The sequence below is a fragment of the Vidua chalybeata genome, chromosome 21 (genome assembly GCF_026979565.1).
Source record: "Vidua chalybeata isolate OUT-0048 chromosome 21, bVidCha1 merged haplotype, whole genome shotgun sequence".
Taxonomy (NCBI): domain Eukaryota; kingdom Metazoa; phylum Chordata; class Aves; order Passeriformes; family Viduidae; genus Vidua; species Vidua chalybeata.
Window position 1 is genome coordinate 4380865 of NC_071550.1, and position 19863 is coordinate 4400727.

The window sequence follows — 19863 nt, forward strand, 5'->3', positions numbered from 1 at the left end:
GCTCCTCAGACCCATTTCACAGCAGACTTTTTCCATGTGCTTTGTCCCTTTTGTCTTCCACCAAACCATATACCCGAAATACCACTGATATTCCTGACTGGCTGTAATTTGAATCAGGTGCCACAGGTAGCAGAGGTGTGATACAGACAGAGTACTGCAGTGGTGTGTATTTTAATATATATATATATATATATATGTGTTTTTTCTTATCCAGTTGCAGTACCATGCTGGGCTGGCATCTGGCCTTTTGAATCAGCAGTCTCTGAAACGTTCGGCCAACCAGATGGGAGTCTCTGCAAAGCGCAGACCAAAAGCCCAGCCAACAACTCTTGTCCTGCCTCCTCAGTAAGTAATGGAATATTTGGAAGAGTTTCCGTGATGGGGGGGGTGGAATATTTCTTAATAACTTACTGGTTTTTGGGTTTAATTTTCAATCATCATAATAAGCGACCTCGTGCTTGCATTTTTGTACTGTACACGCTCTCTTTGTAGCAGGTCATTAAAAAACTTTTTGCAACACGAGCTTGTCATTGAGGAATGATGTTCACCTGATTGTTATTACTTGGAGCTTCAAGCAGGACTTTTCTGAAGGTCCTGAAAGACTGAAGCCAAAAAGTCTTTGGTGTGAGTACTTTCTCGGCAAACGTCTGTTCCAAGTCCATCTGTTCACCATATGTTAATTTTTCATCGGATCTAAACCTCTTTTACAGGTGACAAGCAATTATGAGGACACTTAGAAACTGTTTGAGGACAGAGAGTATCAACACTTTAAGCAGCGTGTATGTAAAGATGCCAGAAACACAGAGATGTGCACAACGAAGCTTATAAATTAATAAACCTGAAATATATTTAGTTACATGTACAAAAATGATTATTATGTAGAAAATGAAGTGCTAAGCAATTGTTCATTGTGCTGAGCATCCTTGTAGTTTGTGGAAACTGCCTGCATTTTTTCACAAAACAAGAGTCACTGATGTATAAACACTGTGCTACCAAAAACCTTTCTTAAAGGAAATGTGAAAAAAATCAGAGTCTATAGAGCTGTTCCTTTGTATATTAACTTTGAAGTGCTGGTAATTAAAGAATCCATAAAATGTTCTATTGTTTTACCAATATATCAGGCAATGGAGAATGGTTTGAAGGGGGCTCCAGCAGTAGTTTGAAAACCAGATGTTGTTTCTCTGGTATCTTGTGACAAACTGGCTGGTTAGTTTTCCTTCTTTGTTGGGGTATCTGGAGCTTCAAATGGACTTCCTTCTCCAGGAAGTCTATAGGAGTGCTGGTATATCAGTTAACACGGTTTTTTCAGAAGTCTTAAAGTATTTTGGTGGGTTTTTTTTTTGTTTTATTTCTTAATCATGGCCTCTCTAGTTACTAGAAATACGTATAAAGAGCTAACTTGTGCTTTTGCATAGAAAAATCTGTTCCTAACAGTTGCAGCTGTATAAATCTTAATGTGAGGTACATAATCTATAGATTTAAAAGTATTATATATCGTGTTATCTCTAGATGATTTTCCTTCAGTGGTGCATTTACCTAAGATCTGCAGATAGACTGAAATTTCAGTGTGGTAGCTAAACTTTAGGCAGTAGTTGAATTATGTTTCAGTATCTTATTACCACTTCCAGCATTATTCACAGGGAAATGTGTTTCTGCTGAGCTGGCCCTTTATCTGTCACTGGTTGCCTCCTCTCTGGCTTCTCTTTGACCTTTCCATATTTGTTCTTCTTTGCTATCTCAGTGTCTTAAGAGAATAATAGTGATATTAAGGCAAATCAAATACCTGTTGGGCTCAGTATCTTGTTTCCAGCGCAGGACAGAAGCAGATTATGAAAAGACTTATTGAAATAGGCTTATGAAAAGTATTTAGGGAAAAAAAAAAAAAAAAGTGTGACAAATGGATTTTAATATCTTGATTTTGCTGTACTTTCATGCAAATAGTGATGAATCATGGAGTGGGTTTTTTTTTTCTCTTCATTCTTTATAAAATGCAAAAGAAGAAAACATCCAGATGCAAAACTACAGATCTCCTTGAAAGGGCATCCTGCATCCTAATATTTCCATGGCAATTCAAGGATTTTTTTTTTTTTTTTTAGCTTTATTAATTCATCAAGAAAGGGATAACTATTTCTTGGTCTATTTTTGCTTTGATGTATGTTATTAAAATTAAGTTCAGTGACAAGTCATTGGGCTGAGTAACAATGAGTCAAGTGTTTATTAGATGTTGTTCAGAGCAGCTATATTATCTTGAGCTTTTCTTAAACAGAAGTAGTTGAAAGCAGCTGTATGCCAAAATGTCATTTCAGGAGAGGAGGTTGGAGTGAATATCAACACTGCAGTAAATCCTTTTTGCCAGCAAAGGACTGCAGGAAACACTTGCTCAGGAGGTATCAGAGGTGATGATTTGGGCAAAGAATCTCTTAAAACAAAATTATTCTTATGCAGATTTTGCACATGGCTAGTTTACTAGTAAACATGTCTGTATTTGAGTTACAGGTATTATTAGAGGGCAGGTTACTATCTGTTTATTTATGATCCTGTTCCTTGAAGAAACTGCATGAGTAACTTTTGCCATTGCACTTCACGTTCTCCGTGGCAGTGGTGCAAGCTGAGCAGTTTTTGTGTTCATCCAGGTCTTTGATCTGTGCTGCTGGGGTGAGACTTGGGTTGTATTCCACAAACTAAAAATTCCCAAATGGTGTTTTGTCTCATAAAAGGAGTGATACAGCAGAAAAATCAAGTTTTGTTCAGTTCACTCTTCACTTGAGCCTTCAGTCTCTATCCCTGCTCTGCTTTTCTTTCCCCTCCAAAATGCCTTTTTTTTTTTTTTAAGAAATCAATCAAACAAAGCAAACCCAAGCCAGTCTTGGAGGCTCAGCCATCTCTTCCTATTTTATGCTTGCAGAAGGAGCTGGAGAAAGGGTTTTGGTGATGGCAAAAGTGATTCTTGGCAGGTCCTCACACTTTTTCCTCCCCAGCCTTAGGCTGCATTGTGCTGTGGTTTGCAGGTGAGAGCCTCTAGTTCTTCACTAGTAAATATCTGAAACAGCAGCAATGTTAAATCCGGAAGGTGGTTTTGAAAATGGAAGTTCTCTGCCCTATGCAACTGCAATGAGGAAAATCTGCATTTTCTCCCTGTTTATCTGAGGACTTGTAAGGCTGCTGAGCAGTTTTGAAGAGAGGCCTTTTGGCGTTGGGTTTTGCTTTTCAGTATTGGTTTTCCCTGGATCTAAAAGCGCAGAAAGGAAGACTGGATTGATGTGTGTCTCATTCCCAGCCAAATGATCTGTGTGAGAAAATGACTAACTGCTGGCTGCTTTCTCTGCCTGCTTTGTCCCTCCTTCTGTCTTCTATTAACAAGACATCTCCCTGTACGTGCTAATGGATGCGTTCCCTCACATGCCTCTCAGCTGGCTGCGGGTTCCTTCCTTCTGTTAAGGAATCTCAAGGCAGTGTTTGCTGAAGTGCTGAGAGCTGTCAGCTCCTCTGAGTGCCTGGGGAAGTGTCTGTGTCTTCCAGCCCTGCTGAAAACCAGGGTGGCTGCTCCTGCTTGGGAATCAATAAATAAAGACAATGGCGTAGCTTTTCTTTCCCTCTTGAAATGTAGTAATTGGTGCAGTTAATTAATCTGGTATTATTATGCTTGGCACTAGATGTCAAAAGCAGATGTGCAGTTAGGAAGTTGTCTCTGAGACCCTGAGGCAGCAGAATTCTCTGGGGGAGTGCTGAGAGCAGGGAGTCCACAGGGGAATTCCTGCTGCTGGACCACCCTGCTGGGATCCCAGGGAATCTGGTTTGTCATTGTCCAGCTGGAAAACAGCAGCAGTGAGCCACTGTGAGCTGGGGAAGGAAGAAAAGAGGAAGCCCAGGATGCTGTCTGTATTCTTGCAGCAGAGTTCAGTGGCACACACAAGAGTCAGTCAGTTTTAATGGGAATTTTTAGGGGTCTCAGTTGGAAACCCTGTGATTTTGATAGCTCTGTTGTGTGGGGCTTTCTCAGTGCTCCCAGATTGATCATCTGTCTTCTCTGTCTGGAAGAAAATTGCCAGAACAAGAACTTGATCACCACAGAAGGTACTGAGACTCTTGCCCTTTATGGTGCCTTTTAGGGTCATTTGTTGTCACTTTGTGGTTTTGGAGAAATAAGTACACTATAAACAATAAAGAAGTGGAAGTCTTGTTCTTGTTTGACAACTTCAGGCTCAATGAGCAGAGAGGTTTGAGTTAAAGAGAGTCCACTTTCTTTGTTTTAAGGCTCTTCAACTTGTCTTGTGAATCTCTTGTGGTCTGATGTATGCCCTAACTTGACAGTGAAAATACTGTAATAGATTGAGTAAAAATCTCTGTAAATTTGTACTCTATTGCTAGGAGCACACCAGAAAAATTACTTTTTTTTTTTTTTTTTTTTTTTAATAAAGGAAAAGACAGTGCTGCTCATGAAACTGTTGTAGATGAATGAGCAAAAAAAAAATCAGTGGAGATGACTTTTCTTTTAGGAGATAACAAGGACCTGAGGATATAGAGACTCTGGATATGCAGTTTGTTTCTGCTCATTGTTCTGGGTGAGATGGAGGAGGTCTCTGATCTGTTTTCTACACCTCAGAATTCATTTGGATGATTCTTCTAGAGAAGAAGGATATATTCAAAAGAAGTCCATACTTTCTGCATCCTTTGGAACTGCATTAGCTACTCCACTCACTGCATAGTGAGTGGATTCCATAAAAAGTTAATTTCCTGGCTGATTTCAGCAGGTATTTGTTCATCTGGATTTGGAAAAGAACTGTGCAGATATCCCAAACTCTGTGTTTATTGGAGCTTGATTCAATACCAGCATACTCAAAGTGTTGTTCTGTCACAGCATTAATGTCTCACCTGTTTAATGGTTCTGTCATATAATTACTACTGAGAGATTCCATTGGCTTTGGTCAAGAGCTTTCTTCAGGATACTGAAAGTGACTTTTAATGAAAGATTTAGTATTAAATAAAAAAAGTTGCTGTTTATAACATAGATAGATAGATAGATAGATATAGATATATATATAAAACTATACACCCAGTCATCAGATGTGCCAGAATATATTCTTTGGAATTTAATGTGTATAATTTATCATTTTTGCATTATAGAAAAATCCTGAGCCCTTTGCCAAGAGGTTTTTTTGTTTTTTTTGGAGGAAAGCGTTTTTCAGCATTTTGTTTTATAAACAGCATCTAATTGCTTCCTAAGTTCAGGGATTTTCAGTATGTAAGAAAGAGGCAGGTTTTCCTAAAGGTAATGCAAAATATACTTAAGCCAATAAATGTTTGTAAGTTCTGTAATTTTTAAGAGAACTTGTTTAAATTACGCTGTGTTAGTCCTTTCCAACCCAAATTCTGTGATGAATCTGATTCAGTTCAGTGTGACACCAGGTGTAGGGGTGGGGTTATTTAACAGCCAGTGTTGTTACTGCAATAATTCAGCCTCAGGGCTCCAAGCTTTGGGTGGAGTTTTTCCTGGAGTGTTCAAGAGTAGAAGAGTGAAGTGTGTGGCTGTATTTCCTGTTTTGAGAAAAGTCATCAGAAGTTCTTTGTGCAGTTCTGAAATTCTTCTTTGCCTGTACTGGCAAAGCTGCATTAAGTATCAATATTCATTAAATACCACGGAGATGATAATGTAATAAAGCAATAATCCTCAGACCCACATCTGTACTTCTCTCCAGAAGAGCTGAGGTTGAGAATATAATTAAAGATTAAAACTCTGTTTGCATTCTGGAACATGGAGATACCTTTTTGTACATGATGGGGAATTGTATTAATAAGGAAGAGATCAGTTTCCAATAACTTTCAAGACTGGGAGCTCATTTCATATCCCTGTTCATGTTTAAGTTTCTCACAGAATTCTTTAGCTTGATTTTAGCCAGACAGTGCAACAGGAACTGTAAAAGAACATGTTGCTGAAACATGTGACCCTTTTGCTCCACAAATTAATCCCCCTTTTATATGAAAGGAAAAGAAGATTAAAAATTAGTTCTTTATATTGTAAGACAGTAATATTTACAAGAATAAGTTTAATTACTTTGCAGCTGTGTACCATGTCAATCGAACATTAATTTTAGTATTTGATGTCCTGTGCACAGTTTGAATCACATAACTGTGCTGTTTTCTTTTTATTTAGAGTAAATTGTTGAACTCCTGTTGCAGAGCTCTGTTGTGAAGCTGTTTCAGTGGGAGTTGCAGTGTATTGCCATTTACCCCTGACTGCTGTGCTGATTTCAGTGTGTTCAGGGGTTGTGGAGCACTGGGATCCCAGAGCTGGGGAAGCATCTCCCTTGACTGATCCCATCTGTGTGACAAATGATCAGGGCCAGTTCCAGGGTGATGACACATCATTAACCTGTCCTGAGCTGAGTGTTCCCAGGGAACAGCCCTTGGGTGGGTGTTGCATGGTCCCTTCTGGATTTCAGGTGTGGCACGAGTGAGTTAGCCAGTCCTTGTCATTTGGATGAGAGATGATTCTAAGCTTTTAAAGACAGATATTTTTCCTTCCCAGTTGCCCATGTCAGCAGCAGGGACAAATGTTCCAGAGCTTTATGACTGGATGCTATTGTCCTGCTGCTTTGGGTGTGTTTTGTGTAAATGTGATGAGGGGGAAAGAGTCTGCTGTTAAATGGAATGGCAATCTGTGTCAGTTATGTGGTATTTGCTGTTGAGCACACAGTTTAATCTAGCTGGAAAGAAAAAACTCCACAGTAAAGTTCTGATTCATGAAGGGCTTCATTAGGCAACTCCAGTGAGATCAAATCCAGTAACATAGCAGGGATAGAACAGTGGTCATCTCACTACTTGTAGCCAAAGGTACCGTACCAAACTCTGCTCCAAAAAAGAGAGAAGAGGGTAATCCAGTTGAAATTTAATTTCAGTGTAACAGGTAAATTTTAAAATAGATGTCCTTAAATTGTCTGATTTCTCTGTTTTCAGTGCTTTTCACTTGGGTTATGTATCATGTTGACTTCGGGACTTTACAGATGCTTTGTAACTTATGTAGATGCCAAAGATAAAGAACATGAGCTTTGCTGCTCTGTGCATCTTTAGAAAAACAATTATTTTAAACATTTTAATCTTGATTTAATCTTCTAATATGTTGATATATCTGACAGCAGGGGTTTCTGCAGTAATCTTCTTTGTTTTGTTATGCCAAATCAGTGTTTTTTTTTTTTTTTTTGGCTGCAGTTATATGCTGTATTTAATTTCATTCCATTAAGTACTATACAGCTGCATGTTTTCTTACAAAGTAATTACAAAAAACCAGCAGGCATTGATCAACATAGATTGTCCAAAGGAAATACTTTGACTAAAACTAAATGTTCCTTATGATATTCATTAACTGGAGAATAATTTCTATCCATATAATACAAAAGGATCTTGGATGTTGCTTTATCCCTAGTAAATTACTGAAATATGCATTAAAGAATCACAGATTGGTTTGGGTGGGAAGGGACCTTAAAGCTGATTCCATTCCACCCCTGCCATGGGCAGGGACACCTTCCTCTATCCCAGGGTGCTCCAAGCCCTGTCCAACCTGGCCTTGGAAACTTCAGGGATCCAGGGGCAGCCACAGCTGCTCTGGGCAGGAAACATTGGTTAGGAGATAAAACTTCACAGTGTATTTTAACATGGAGGAAAAATCTATTCTATTTATTCACTTTTCAACACCTCTTACAACCAAGTACTGTGGAAAGAGAGTGCATGCAATTAAGATTCACAATTCCTTTACTGTGTATGGAGCTTTTTGTGCAAGTGTGTTGTGAGCCACTGTGGACTGATGTGATGAGCTCTGTGCACATGCCTGTCAAGGAGACATGAGCCAAAAAGCACCTGGGGCTGGTGCCTGTTGATATTTTGTTGTCATATTCCACAAATAATCCCCCATACAGGATTGCTGTGTGATGTGGAGCCCCGTGTGACCGAGCACAGCAATTTGAAATCATTCCCATCTACTTTGGGGATGATTAACTGGAATGCTCTGTTAGGGAAGTGAAAAAGATGAATCTTTTTGGAGACTCTGGACCATGTTGCAGTGTTGATCTGCTGTTTCCAAAACCTGAACAGATCCAGAGCAGAAGACCCTTAGCGAGTTTGGAATTACTGGGGACCTCAGCTCTGTTGTAAAAGAGCAAATTTCTGACTCTTTGATGTATGTTTGCCTTAAAGGTAATGTTTGTGTGAGAACTGTGCCATTAAAAGGTGGCAATTAATTAAAAGTTGTTCCACAGTCCCAACCATTAGAAGATGCCCTTGCAGCGTTTAGAGCTGAACATTAATATTGCACTGTAGGGAATCCCTGTACTTGCAGTAAAAAATAAAGTCAAGGATGAAGATTTTAATGTGTAATTAAAGACTGCAAATACTAGTTTAACTGCTTGTTTCTGTGTCAAAGAAAAGTTAAAAAGAACACAAACTACATGTGGTTGAACTAATTAAGACAATGAAGAACAAACGAGATAAGAGAGGAAATTTGTAGGAACCTAATAATGATATCAAAGCTTTTGCTAAAGCTGTGATTTTATAATAAGATTGCTTTAAACTCCCCCATTTCTGGTTTTTTTAGCTTTGCTATTTGAGGGATGGGGCTTCGAGGTTGCTTTACTGCAGCAGACAGTCAGTCTGAAAAGAATAAATTAAAACTGCCTCTTGCCAAATTCAAAAATATATTACAGCAACTGCATTGGCTGTATATTCCCTTGTCAGAGATGAGGAGCAGGAGGAGCAGAGCTGGAATAAGGTGGAATGAAAAGGTCTTTATATTTTGGTGGCTTAGCCAGATCTGCTTTATTGTATAATTGTATTGTATAAGGTGGTATAAGCCCATTGTGAATGTATTAATTAATAACTTTATTTCTGCATCTCTACAAAATAACCTTTGTCTATCTGAGAGGAAAACTAAACAACTACACTGGGAGGGGGGATAAAAGTGCTTTCAAATGGGACCCCTGTACCCTTGAGGAGAAGGAAGCTCTAGGTGTGTATCACAGTAAGAGACTTCAAAAATGCAAATCTTACCTGGAAATAAAGACAATTAAAGTAGTTTCAGCAGTAACTCTATGAAGGGGATTTTCCCCAGTGATGAACTGCACCATGGAGGTGTCCTGGGAGCTCAGGGGGCTGTTCCTGTCCCTGGGACCATGGTGGTGCCAGGCTCTGGCCGTGCTCCTGACCACATGCAGGGTCTGAGAGGGTGCCTGGCTGTCCTTTCTAACTACAGAGGAGAACTGCTTTGCTCTGCTTTCTTTACCTGCTGTTAAAAATAACTGTTATTACTTTTTAATTTCACTTTAGGGCATTCTCTGGGTATTCATGTGTTTACAAGGAGTCCTATGGATGGGTTAAATTAAAAAAGCTTGGGGAAGCAAATTCCAGCTGATGACTTCATAGTTTTCTCCTCTAAATATAATCTTCACTTAAAATGATTTGAAGTATTTTGGTACACTTATTTTCTAGTCCCATTTTCCCAGCACACAGTAGGAAAAAATAAATAAAATGGAGCCATTAGAAGTTTCACTTGGTGAAGTGACTCAGTTTTCATCTCTTTATAGATGCTGCTTTACCGTTATTTCCATTCTTGATGGGTTAATTTTGGAAGGCATTTGCTCTGTGCTGTGTAGGTTTTACCTACACGGGAGTAACACCATCCTTTCAATTCCACTGATGCTACTCAGCAGTATGTGGATGTTATTGTGAAAAGAAGTGTATTAATAGTGTGATGCACATTGCTAACTGACATACATTCACCTCATTATTTGTGTATTTACCTGATTCTTACCTTTGCATGGGTAACACAGGGAGAAAAACTGCACAGGGAAGACCTTGTTAACATTGGAAACTTGGACTGACTTTTTTCTGTGGCTGCACACCGTGTCTTTATTGTCTGTGAGTCATGGCCAGGGGAATCCTGTAGTAAGCTCTCTAATTTTAGCAACCAAAAGCACCTCCATGCAGCAAGTTTTGCATTGAAATTAAATTTATGCTTTAGTGTTGCTCAAGATTGTTCTTTGAAACTCAGTTTTGGGAAAGAAAGTTTGGCACAGAATTGGTGGTAAAGTAATGAGTCACGTATTTAACGTTTGCTGAGCTTACCTGGAATGAAATGAAATAAAAATTGTATTCTGTGTATGATCATTATGCTCCACTGTTGCTTGTAATGCTTTGACTCCATCCCTCACCAAATATGATTGTGGAATAGTGTTCAGCCTTTTCATTCTGTGCTATGTGTATTTGAAAACACTTAAAGATACAGTTCTTAAACAAGTTCTTGCAGAGCAAATACTGTTTTGTTGAGTTGTTCTGTGCCTCAGTTTCCCCATGGGAATGGTGGGAATTTTATCAGCTGTGCAGGAATGCTGGGAGCGAATGGAGCAAGAAGGCATTAAGCACAAAGCAGATGCCTTCATTCAAGGAGAGAGTCTGGACTTCCACCTTTTATTTTTGCTTGTTCAAGACCAGGTAATGTTTTTAAAAATCCAGAGTCTGGGAATGACACGTTGTGAGGAATGAAGGAATGACCAGATAATTCCTACTTGCAAGGCCTGATAGGAAGCTCTGAGTATCCACTGCCAGCAATTGTTGTGATAAATGAGTGGTGATGTATTATCCTGTATCCTTTGTGTTCTTGCCTTTAGGTGCTCATTTCAGTGATGGAAGGCAAAGTGCCAGCACATGAAATCATTCCACACAAGCCTGGCTGGAGCCTGTCAGTCTGTGTCAAGCTGCCTAAACTTCTGTGGCCTCAAATTGTTGAACTCTTTTGCTGATTGTTGTATTCAGTGTTTGGTATTAAAATCAAATGTGCTCTAGGAGTGGCAAAAACATACCCTACGGTTTTGATGTGTGTTAAGTCAGAATGTAATAGCTGTGTCCAAAATAGCCCTGTAAAGCTGAGCTCCCCTGAAGCCAAACCCAGGCTTTTCTACTTCCCTGTTTTACATGCAGAACCTTCTTTCATTTTGGTTTTTGCATTTTGACAGTTGCTCAGCAAAGATGATGCCTTTGCTCATGACAGATTTGTGTGTGCCATGTAGACAGGTCTTGAAAAGAGCTGAGCCCTCTTTTTGTGAACCTTTGAGAAGGACGGTTTGAGGGCAGTGCCTGATGGAAGGAGAAAACAGATTATTTTTGAAGAAACTACACTAAGTAATAATGTAGATTATAGTAGCCTGCTCAAAAATCCCACAGTGAGAAGCTGAGTTAATTGAAAGGAGTGCTACAAGGAAGAGTGCTTGGCATTTAAAGTAACAGTTGCATGGTTTTTTAAAAATCTGAAATTTGGCTTTAAAACAGTTTCTATGTGGATGCTTCCATGATCTTTTCTAGTTTGAAAGTTGCTCTTCATTTAGACAAAAGGTTCCTTCTTCAACAACCTGATTTTACAGCATAGCAGATGATAAGCAAATTCAATGCTTTCTAATCTTAGGTATTCCTAGGGAAGTGAAATGGATTCCTTGACATGACAGAGCAATGGTGGCTCCTGTATCCCTCTTGTAAAATGAGCTTGTGGACAGAAAATACCAGGTTGAACTATTTTAACATGTGATTATACTTTTAAAATTAAAATTTATTTTCAGAGCAAAGATAGCAACTTTAACACCACAGACAGAAAATCAATTATAATTTTTGCTAGTACAACTGAAATATTATCTGCTGCTACTAATTTCTTTTTGTTGTTCCACAATCGCTGTCTTCCCTCAGTTTTTTATTAAGTCATCAATAGAGATAGAGATTCTGATATTGTAGCCTGAGTGTTGTAATATCCTTCTTTCTGTCCTGCTCTTTTGCATCTCTCAGCAGTGCCAAGATTGAATCATCTCTTTCTGTGCTGGTATGTATTAAAGCCAGTTAATTTTTGGTGTCTTAGGCATCACCCTCCACCAGAAGCCTCTTAATGCCAGTGAACAGTTTGCTTTTGCATTAACTGCTTTGTTAAAGTGTCAGTAAATAAATACTGGATCTTAAAGGTCTGCATTTTGCAAATCTCTCACATTTTGCTGAAATCCTCAAGATATCTTAAAATGCTGGTGGGAAGAAGGTGCACAGAGAACCTGGTTATTGGATGGTCCTTAGATTTTCAGCTTGTTTCAAATATTTCTTTATCTCTTAATCTGCTTTGGTTTGTTTCTGAGAGTTTCAAGGATGAAGTTGTTTTCTCTCACATAAGGTCTTGCCACTGTTGACTCCTGGTGTTTTGAGATCCTAAATAAATAGTTCATTCCTGTCTCCTGAGTGTGAAGGAGAGGATGTACTGAGAACAGTTCAGCTCTGAGTGAGCAGAGCCTCTCCAGGGTCAGGGAGCACAGACTGCTGTAATACTGGGTAATGTTTGTACACACATGTCCTTTGGGGTTTTTTTAGAACTTTGAAAAGAATAAAATGAGAGATTTGGGGTTTTTTTTCCCCATGTTTGTTTTTATTTTGCTGTGGCTTACTTCTCACCACTTAACTCAGCTGGTGGGATGGGGTGCAGGACATCAGTCAGAGCAGGGAAGTTCTCAGTGGTGGTTGTAATTTAATTTGTTTTGTTCTCATTTAAGCATTCTCATCCAGCTTCCCCATCATCTTTTTCAGAGTAGTTGTGCACTGTTTATCTCATTGTGTCTTTTGCCAAATTGCCAAAGGAGGCAAGTATTTTGTCTCCTTTTTAAAAATGCCTATGGAGTAATCTTAAGAATGGGTACCATTAGATGAATGCCAATGTAGTTTATGTTTTGAATCTACAGGAAACTTGATGGCAATTAAGCAAAAAAGTGAAAATAATTACATGGTGAAAGAAAAATCAAATACAGAAATGCACATCTGTCCACTGAGAAGTGAATGCAAAGTGAGCATGGCTGGGGAGCTCCCTTAAAACATCTGCAAATTCACTGATGTTTGGGAGTGTAACTGCAGGAAGGTCTGTGCAGCCAGTAGCTACCACTGGGTAATATTTTATCTGTTTCTGTAGGGTGTCAGTTTCAACTGGTTGACTCACAGTAGCTATGTGGGAGCTAATTAATCATATAATTTGCTGTCATGTTACTGGGTGAACCTGTATCCTGGTAGCAGCATGAATTTGAGATAATGGTTTCCTAATGATTGAAACAGCCCTAATAGCTCTGGCCCTCGTGCTTGCCTCCCAACGTTCCTCTGGTGGCTTTTAGAAAAATCTTTGATGTGAGGTTACCCTTAATGAACGTTCTGTCTGCTAATACAGGTAGAGTTTGCAGCTGTGTGGATCAGATACAGCTGAGCCTCTTTCTCTTCTTTATCCTGTATATTTTTAATTAAAACAGCATATTAACAATAATGCGTTGATGTATAATGTACACGTATTCAGTATCAATCTGTTCTGTAGGTTTTACTCTGTCATGAAAAAAATTTGGGTTGTTTTGTTGGGTTTTTCTAATTTTTAATGGGGTATGGGTTTTCAGACCTTTTCCTAGGAAATTATAGAGCTCTGTATTGGGTGGAATACTTTAGGTTTACCCAGAGAGTTTTTAATCAGAAAATTATTGAAGTCTTTCACAAGAAACCTTTAATCATGGACACTATAATTGTATAATGTAAACAGTTCCCTTCAAGAAAAGGAAAAATAGAAACAGGGAGTTTAAAACAGAAATTTAAAAAAGTAACCTTGCTTTAAAAGACACTGTCATTTATCTCCATATTTAAAATTGTGTGTGTGTGCAGGGAATGTCTTTAGTCAGTGTAAAAATCTAATTAAATCTTCTCATGGCAGTGATTCAGAGCTGACCCTCTCTTCATTGGAGCATCTTATTAGAATAATAAACCACTCCCTGCTGAGAGCCACTGGCATTGACAGACAGGCCAGACACTGGGGCTGCTGATCAGAAAGGGTTCAGCAGGCTCATGTTGTCTGCAGGGTTTGTAGGAAATGTTTTATTGGCCCTTCTCTAGCAGCACTTTTGAGATGTTTGGCAGAGTACAAACCCTGGCTCTTGACCAAGTACAGACCCAGGGACAGGTGGATTATTTTGTACCACTCAGTCACATTACAGTGGACAGGCTTTAGTTTCCCTTTGTTTTTAAATAAAAGACTGTGGATGCACAGACTGTCTTTTTTTTTTTTTTTTAAATCTGTATCTGTTTACTATTAGAAATTATCTGACAACTTGGAATTTCTTTACTTCGAATAACCAACTTGACATGCCTTAAAGGAATTTGCTCTTCACAAGTTTTGAGCTCGATATTCATGAAGAGGATTGGGAAATGTATTTGGAACTAAGCTAGGCAGTGTTAATGATAATGTTTGTGCTTCATTCCTTGGATTTCACTTGGGCACTTGCCTCTCTTAGTCTGCCTACATAAACACAATCATATTATTTTTTAGTAGGCTGAGCTTCTCTCCCAGGTTGCACCAGACGTGGTAATTTTGCAGGACTTATTCTACTTCAAATATATTTGGCATTAATGCTAGCTTAGGTTTTATTTTTTAGGGAAGCTCTGCAGGTGATGTCAAGCAATGCAGATACAGGACTACACTTCTGAATTTCAGTATTTCTTACTCTGGCACTTGGCTTTAGTCCAGCTCTCAGCCCCATGAAAGACTTCAAACTCCAGCTCAGAGGCTCCAACGTTTCAAAAGCCTCAGTGAACTTAAAACCTGTGTGATCTCTGCTGGGGCTGCACATGATCCTTGTGTGAGTGGAAATAACAAATGAGAGGGAATCTGATTACAGGAGTGGGGAAATGGCCAGAAAGGCGCAGTGAATTTCTGCTGTCACTTTGCTGCCATGTCTGCACTGTGCTCACCAAGCCCAGGAGTTAGAGCCATGATGAGCCCTTTCCTTTAACCAACTTTCCTGTTCAAGGAGAGTTTTTCTCAGAGAGTTTCCCCAAGGGAATTCGCCCTCCTCCCCCACGTTGACTTTCAGCGGAAGCCACGCAATTAATTTCCATAAGCCCTATAAAAAATCTCAACCTAAGGAACAGCTTGTCATGCTGGAGGAAGAAGTGATGAAAGCATATTTTTTAAAAAATAGTGTTTTGAAGGGCTTGTCTCTCCTAAATGTTTGTACTGGGAGAGTCTTGAGTTTATAAATGCCTAATTGTTCTTGTTATCTCCAGTTTTTCTACTGAAGTGTGAAGATGACCTTGAAGGAGTCCTTTGATAAACCTCTGAGTTGTAAGATAGATTTTTATCTCTGTAGTATCACAGGCAGATCGAAGTACTTGGTCAGATCATAATTCTGAAGAGCTAAAAAACAGGACTAATTATGAAATTCCCTCAAGAAAACTTAAAGTAAGTGATCACAAAAGTTGAAATGGGTAAAAGCTTGTGTAGTAAATTGCAGTGGGCTGTGCAACATTTATATCTCATCTTTTCTGATTTTTTTCTTCACCTTTGCTTCCCTCTTAATTACAGAAGAACATGTTGATCTTAAGGATCCTTAAAGGTTGATATCAAGTATCTTAAGTACCCTTAGAACTAATGATATTAGGACTTGCCTGTTTCTACCACAATTTATAATTTTAACAAAAGCTCTAGACCTTGAAGTGGATGATTTTTTTGGAGTGGCTGTTTGAACTCTACTGATGAGGCCTAAAATTTGAGTCTTCACTTGCTAATTCTGTGTAATTTTAGTCCCGTGTATGAAATGGTCTGCTCTGCTCTCCTGTTTTGATATATTGGCTATTCTCCAGAGGGTTAGATCCCTAATCTTCCCTTCCTCCCAGCCTCTGGAGTTTGTGATGCCTTCACTGAGTTCAGGGAGTTGATGTGCCTAAGAGAAGTGATCACTAGGATCTCTTCCTGCCAGCAGTGCCTGTCATGGTCAAGCCCAGTGTGTGAAAAGGTCTAACTGGGCACAGCATCCTCTGTTTCCTGTTCATCACTCACTGCACCCAAAGGTAAAATCTTGCTGCTTCCCATAAGTATAGAATAAATAATAGGTATCATGCATCATCTGTTGGTGTTCATAAAAGGAGGTAAGTACTGTAATTTCTGCTCTGTTGAGGGAGAAATAAAGCACAAAGAAAGAGAGTGAGAGGGCTTTGCTGTTGCAGTAAATCTTAAGTAGCAGAGCTGAAAATAACAGGTTATAAAATAATGAATTCTAGCTTGAGAAGGCTGAACTCAAGTTCAGTGACAGTGTGGAGTGATGCATGGTGTCAGGGTCCCATCAGGTGGTCAGTGCACAAAGTGGGACCTTTCCCAGATGGGAAACAGCCCCACTCACTTCCCTTGGCAATCTGGCTGGGCAAGAAACCGTCCCAGCCCGTCACGTTTCCTCGAGACAGGACTGAACTCTGTGCCTTCTTTGAGGCCCTTGTCAAAGCAGTGTCTGGTGTTTAGTGGGATCAGCATCAGCTGAACCCCCTGTCCCTCCCTGCAGGACTGGGAGTGCAGGAGAGGGGGCTTCACCTCCCAGCACTGACCCAGCAGCCCCAGGTGAACCCCGAGAGGGTGGGGGCATTATCCAGCTTTGGAACACCGTGGGGGACAGCTCTGTGTGTGTGCAAACATTTGTTTTCCTTTTTAAAGTTGGCTTGAGTTTCTCCTGAGGAATTCTGACACAGCTCTGCTGTATGGAAATGGGTGTGCACGTGCAGATTTAGGTTGATGTGAGGGGCACAAATTTCCTGAAAAGTTAGGAATAATTCAAGAATCATCTTTGTAGATAAACACTAATGTAATAATTCTGATTCTTACCCAGGCCCCTGAAAATTACTTTTAGCATTTGTTGTTAATAATAGCAATATAATTATTGTTGTTGTACAACATCATGTTCCATGAAGTGGAAATATAAACAGTGCATTTATGCTGTGGAGTTTTGGTTCTGAAATTATTTTACCACTGATGCTAATGGTTAAGGGAGGGCTGGTTTTCCTCTCAAGGTGTGTATAAAGGAGTTAATGCTTTTCTATTTCATAAAGCACAGACCAGTGCAGGCTCAGGCAGGATCCTGGTGATGACTGTAAAGTAGATGCATGCTTGTTTTGTTAACCAGTTTTCACACATTCTAATACCCATACTCCTCTCATGATTACTGCTGTGAATTAAAGGCATTTTGAAGAGCATACCACATAAGTACAAAGAAAGCTATTTCAATACTATAATAAAATAGCCCTGGGAATTGGACTGCAAGGTCTCTATTTGTAACTTAAAGTTTTCCTTATTAAAGTTGTGCTTTTTAAGGTGGTGCACTGGAGTTCAGCGTTGTGAAGAGATGTCTTTTTGCTCTGTATTAAAAAACAAAATATGCACTGACAACGTGTGCTTTCAGAGTGCGTTACAGAGCTGTTTGTTCATATTTAATGTAAATGTGCAGATGTCCAGAGAGTATTTAATTCAGCAGGTTTGCATTCCAGAGGCTTTCAGGAGGAGAACCTGTGTTCAATTGTGCCATCACTGTCAGCTCAGACCTTTGAGGACGTTCCAGGCAGGTCTGCACCACGTCACGTAGCAATGGACTCACTGAAGAATTCAGAATTGTGTTTGCTGTATAAACAATGCCGCTTAAGTAACAGCATTTTACCATAAACCAATATTTTATTGTTGTAATAGAACGACCCCAGTGTGCAGCATTCCTGGCCCATGATGTGTAGTGCCAGCAGGGATTGTACTGGCACACCGTGCGTGCAGCCTCACAGGGAGTTGAATCATGAAACTGGTTTAGATTTAAACCAATACTTCTTTTTTTTTTTTTTTTTTTTTCAAGCCAGCTCAGTTGTGAGCTCCAGCTCCTCCAGCACAGCACAGCTGAGGGGGCTGAATGCTGTGCAGGAGGGGATGTGTCAGTGCCTTATGGCACTATTGCTGCTGAAGCCTGAAAATTGTTGAATCACAGCCTCAGGTTTCTAAATGTCTTTGTAAATCCAGCCCTTAATACACTCTGTCTTGGCTTTTGGAGAGCTGTCCAAATGATTCCACATGTGTCCTCAAGTGCTGTACCAGGTTTGGCCTTTTGTGAGTGAGAAGTGCAGATGGTGAGTGTTAGATACAGCTCTGTGTGCATATGCTTTTGCAGCAGACCACCCTGTGTTTATATGTAAACACTGCTAGACTATTTAAGCACATAACTTAATCTTTTGCATCCACTCAGTAATAAAGCATAATTCCTCTACGACCAAAATAGCAAAGTTGAAAACAGGAGGATTTTTAAGAATCAATGGAAGTCTGCCTTCTCTCAGGTTTGGATCTTTCAGTGCTTCCACTCCTCTGAAGGTGGAGTGGAGTGGGGTTGCACAAAAATTTTACCAAATTTGTTCCTTAGGACCTTCGTTCAAGGTGTCTTAGCAGATAAATTCCTTGCAGCCCACAGATCCTGACTTCTTCCCACACCTGTGGATTCATACTGCCAAGATTCTCCAGTGCTGAAACTCCCTCCTGCTCATCCTGTGGTTTAGCCCCAAGCCTGAAGAACTGTGCACAACTCAGATTTGCTCCTTCTGCCCTCACCTCACCTCCTGGTACTTAGAAGTCAGTTAGTTATTTGAAAGAACGTTTTTCCTTTCTGATGTGTCACGAATAAAGATTTTACAGCGGGAACAGAGGCATTGCAGGAGTAGCAGAGACCAAGTCAATGTGCAGATGAGAAGGGAAGAGAAAGATGAGCCAAGAGGATCCTGGCTGGAATCTTCCACCACGAGAAACTTGGAAATTGGGTGAGAAGAGAGAGGAAACTGCTGAAGCAGTTTGTTCAGAAAGGACAAGAGGACGGTGTTAACAACTGTATGAGAAAACAGCCTGGCAGGGAAACTCATAGCTGGAGGAGAAGTTGCTCAAAACAAGAGAATTTAGTACCGGAGCCAGGAAACCGTGAGCGTTTTATAGAGGCTCTGCAGAAGTGAAAAGCAGGAGCCTGGGTTAACAATAATAATAAAAAAAAATCTACAGAACCTGTAGAATTTGGGAGAGGAGGCAGAGACTTCCAGGATTGTTGTACAGATGTCAGGGATGGTGCCAGCTGTCTAATTTAGTCTTGAGACGTGAAGTCGCTTTCTCAGCGTGAGTGGTGTTGAATTTCTTTTCACGCTCTTCATTGCCTATCCAAGCAGGAAGTGTCATCTCACCAGAGCTGGCAGAGGTCACTGTTTTAATAACTGTTGTTAATTGATGCTTCTGAAAAGCCTTCTATCAACTTGAATTTGCTACCTGCAGAGACTTGCCTAGCAGGTAGCTGAATCAAATTAAAACTTAAATTCCATGATGAATAAATCACACTAGAACTGTGGTTAGCCTGTATGTGTTAAAATATACTATTTCTCCAGTCAGGCTGCCTGAAAACTATTAAATCTCTTTATAAGTCTATAATATTTTAAATTCTGCTGCTGCTGAAGTCTTTAAGTTGTATGTTGAGTCTTGATTCTGCCAAAAATAGCTGTTCTGTAGGTCTTGAAATGAGTGCAGGCAAACGCTGTCCCCCGGTGCCTCCATCAACCAACCCAACATGTGCAGCAGGGCCAGCTCATGCTTCTGAAATATCACACATGTGAAAAGAAATTATGAACTGGGTTGAAAATATTAACTGAAAGCCAAAAAAAAAAATTTAAAATCTGTGAGCAAGTAAATACTGTGCTAGTAAGTGAGAGGATGTGTGGAGAGTTTCCCCTGTTGCTCTCCAAAATATCATGAATCCAGATTTGACAGAATTGTAGAGTTTATTTTTGTCTTATGTGTGATGTTTTCTGCTAAGTGTATAGGAAATATTAACTTCTTTCATGTTACAAATGTGTATTTTTACTCCCTTTCTCTTTATCTCCATCTTCCCAAGATCACTTAGCAAAATTTTCTGTCTTCCAAAAGAAAATTATTAATAATACCTATATTTCTAATTTTTGAATTGTTGTATTGGGTGGAAAAAATGAACAGCATGCAAGTGAAACACTGTGTGGGAA

The 19863-nt window shown here is 39.6% G+C and overlaps 1 protein-coding gene across 3 annotated transcripts in view; it reads left to right on the forward strand.

The window, feature by feature from the left end:
* MED27 (mediator complex subunit 27) overlaps nt 1–19863 on the forward strand; it is an 83358-nt gene that overhangs the window by 32544 nt on the left and 30951 nt on the right. For all 3 annotated transcript variants that reach the window (XM_053962319.1, XM_053962320.1, XM_053962321.1), the window contains exon 3: nt 215–345. In XM_053962319.1, the coding sequence (XP_053818294.1) occupies nt 215–345 (131 nt within the window). The remainder of the gene's footprint in view (nt 1–214; nt 346–19863) is intronic.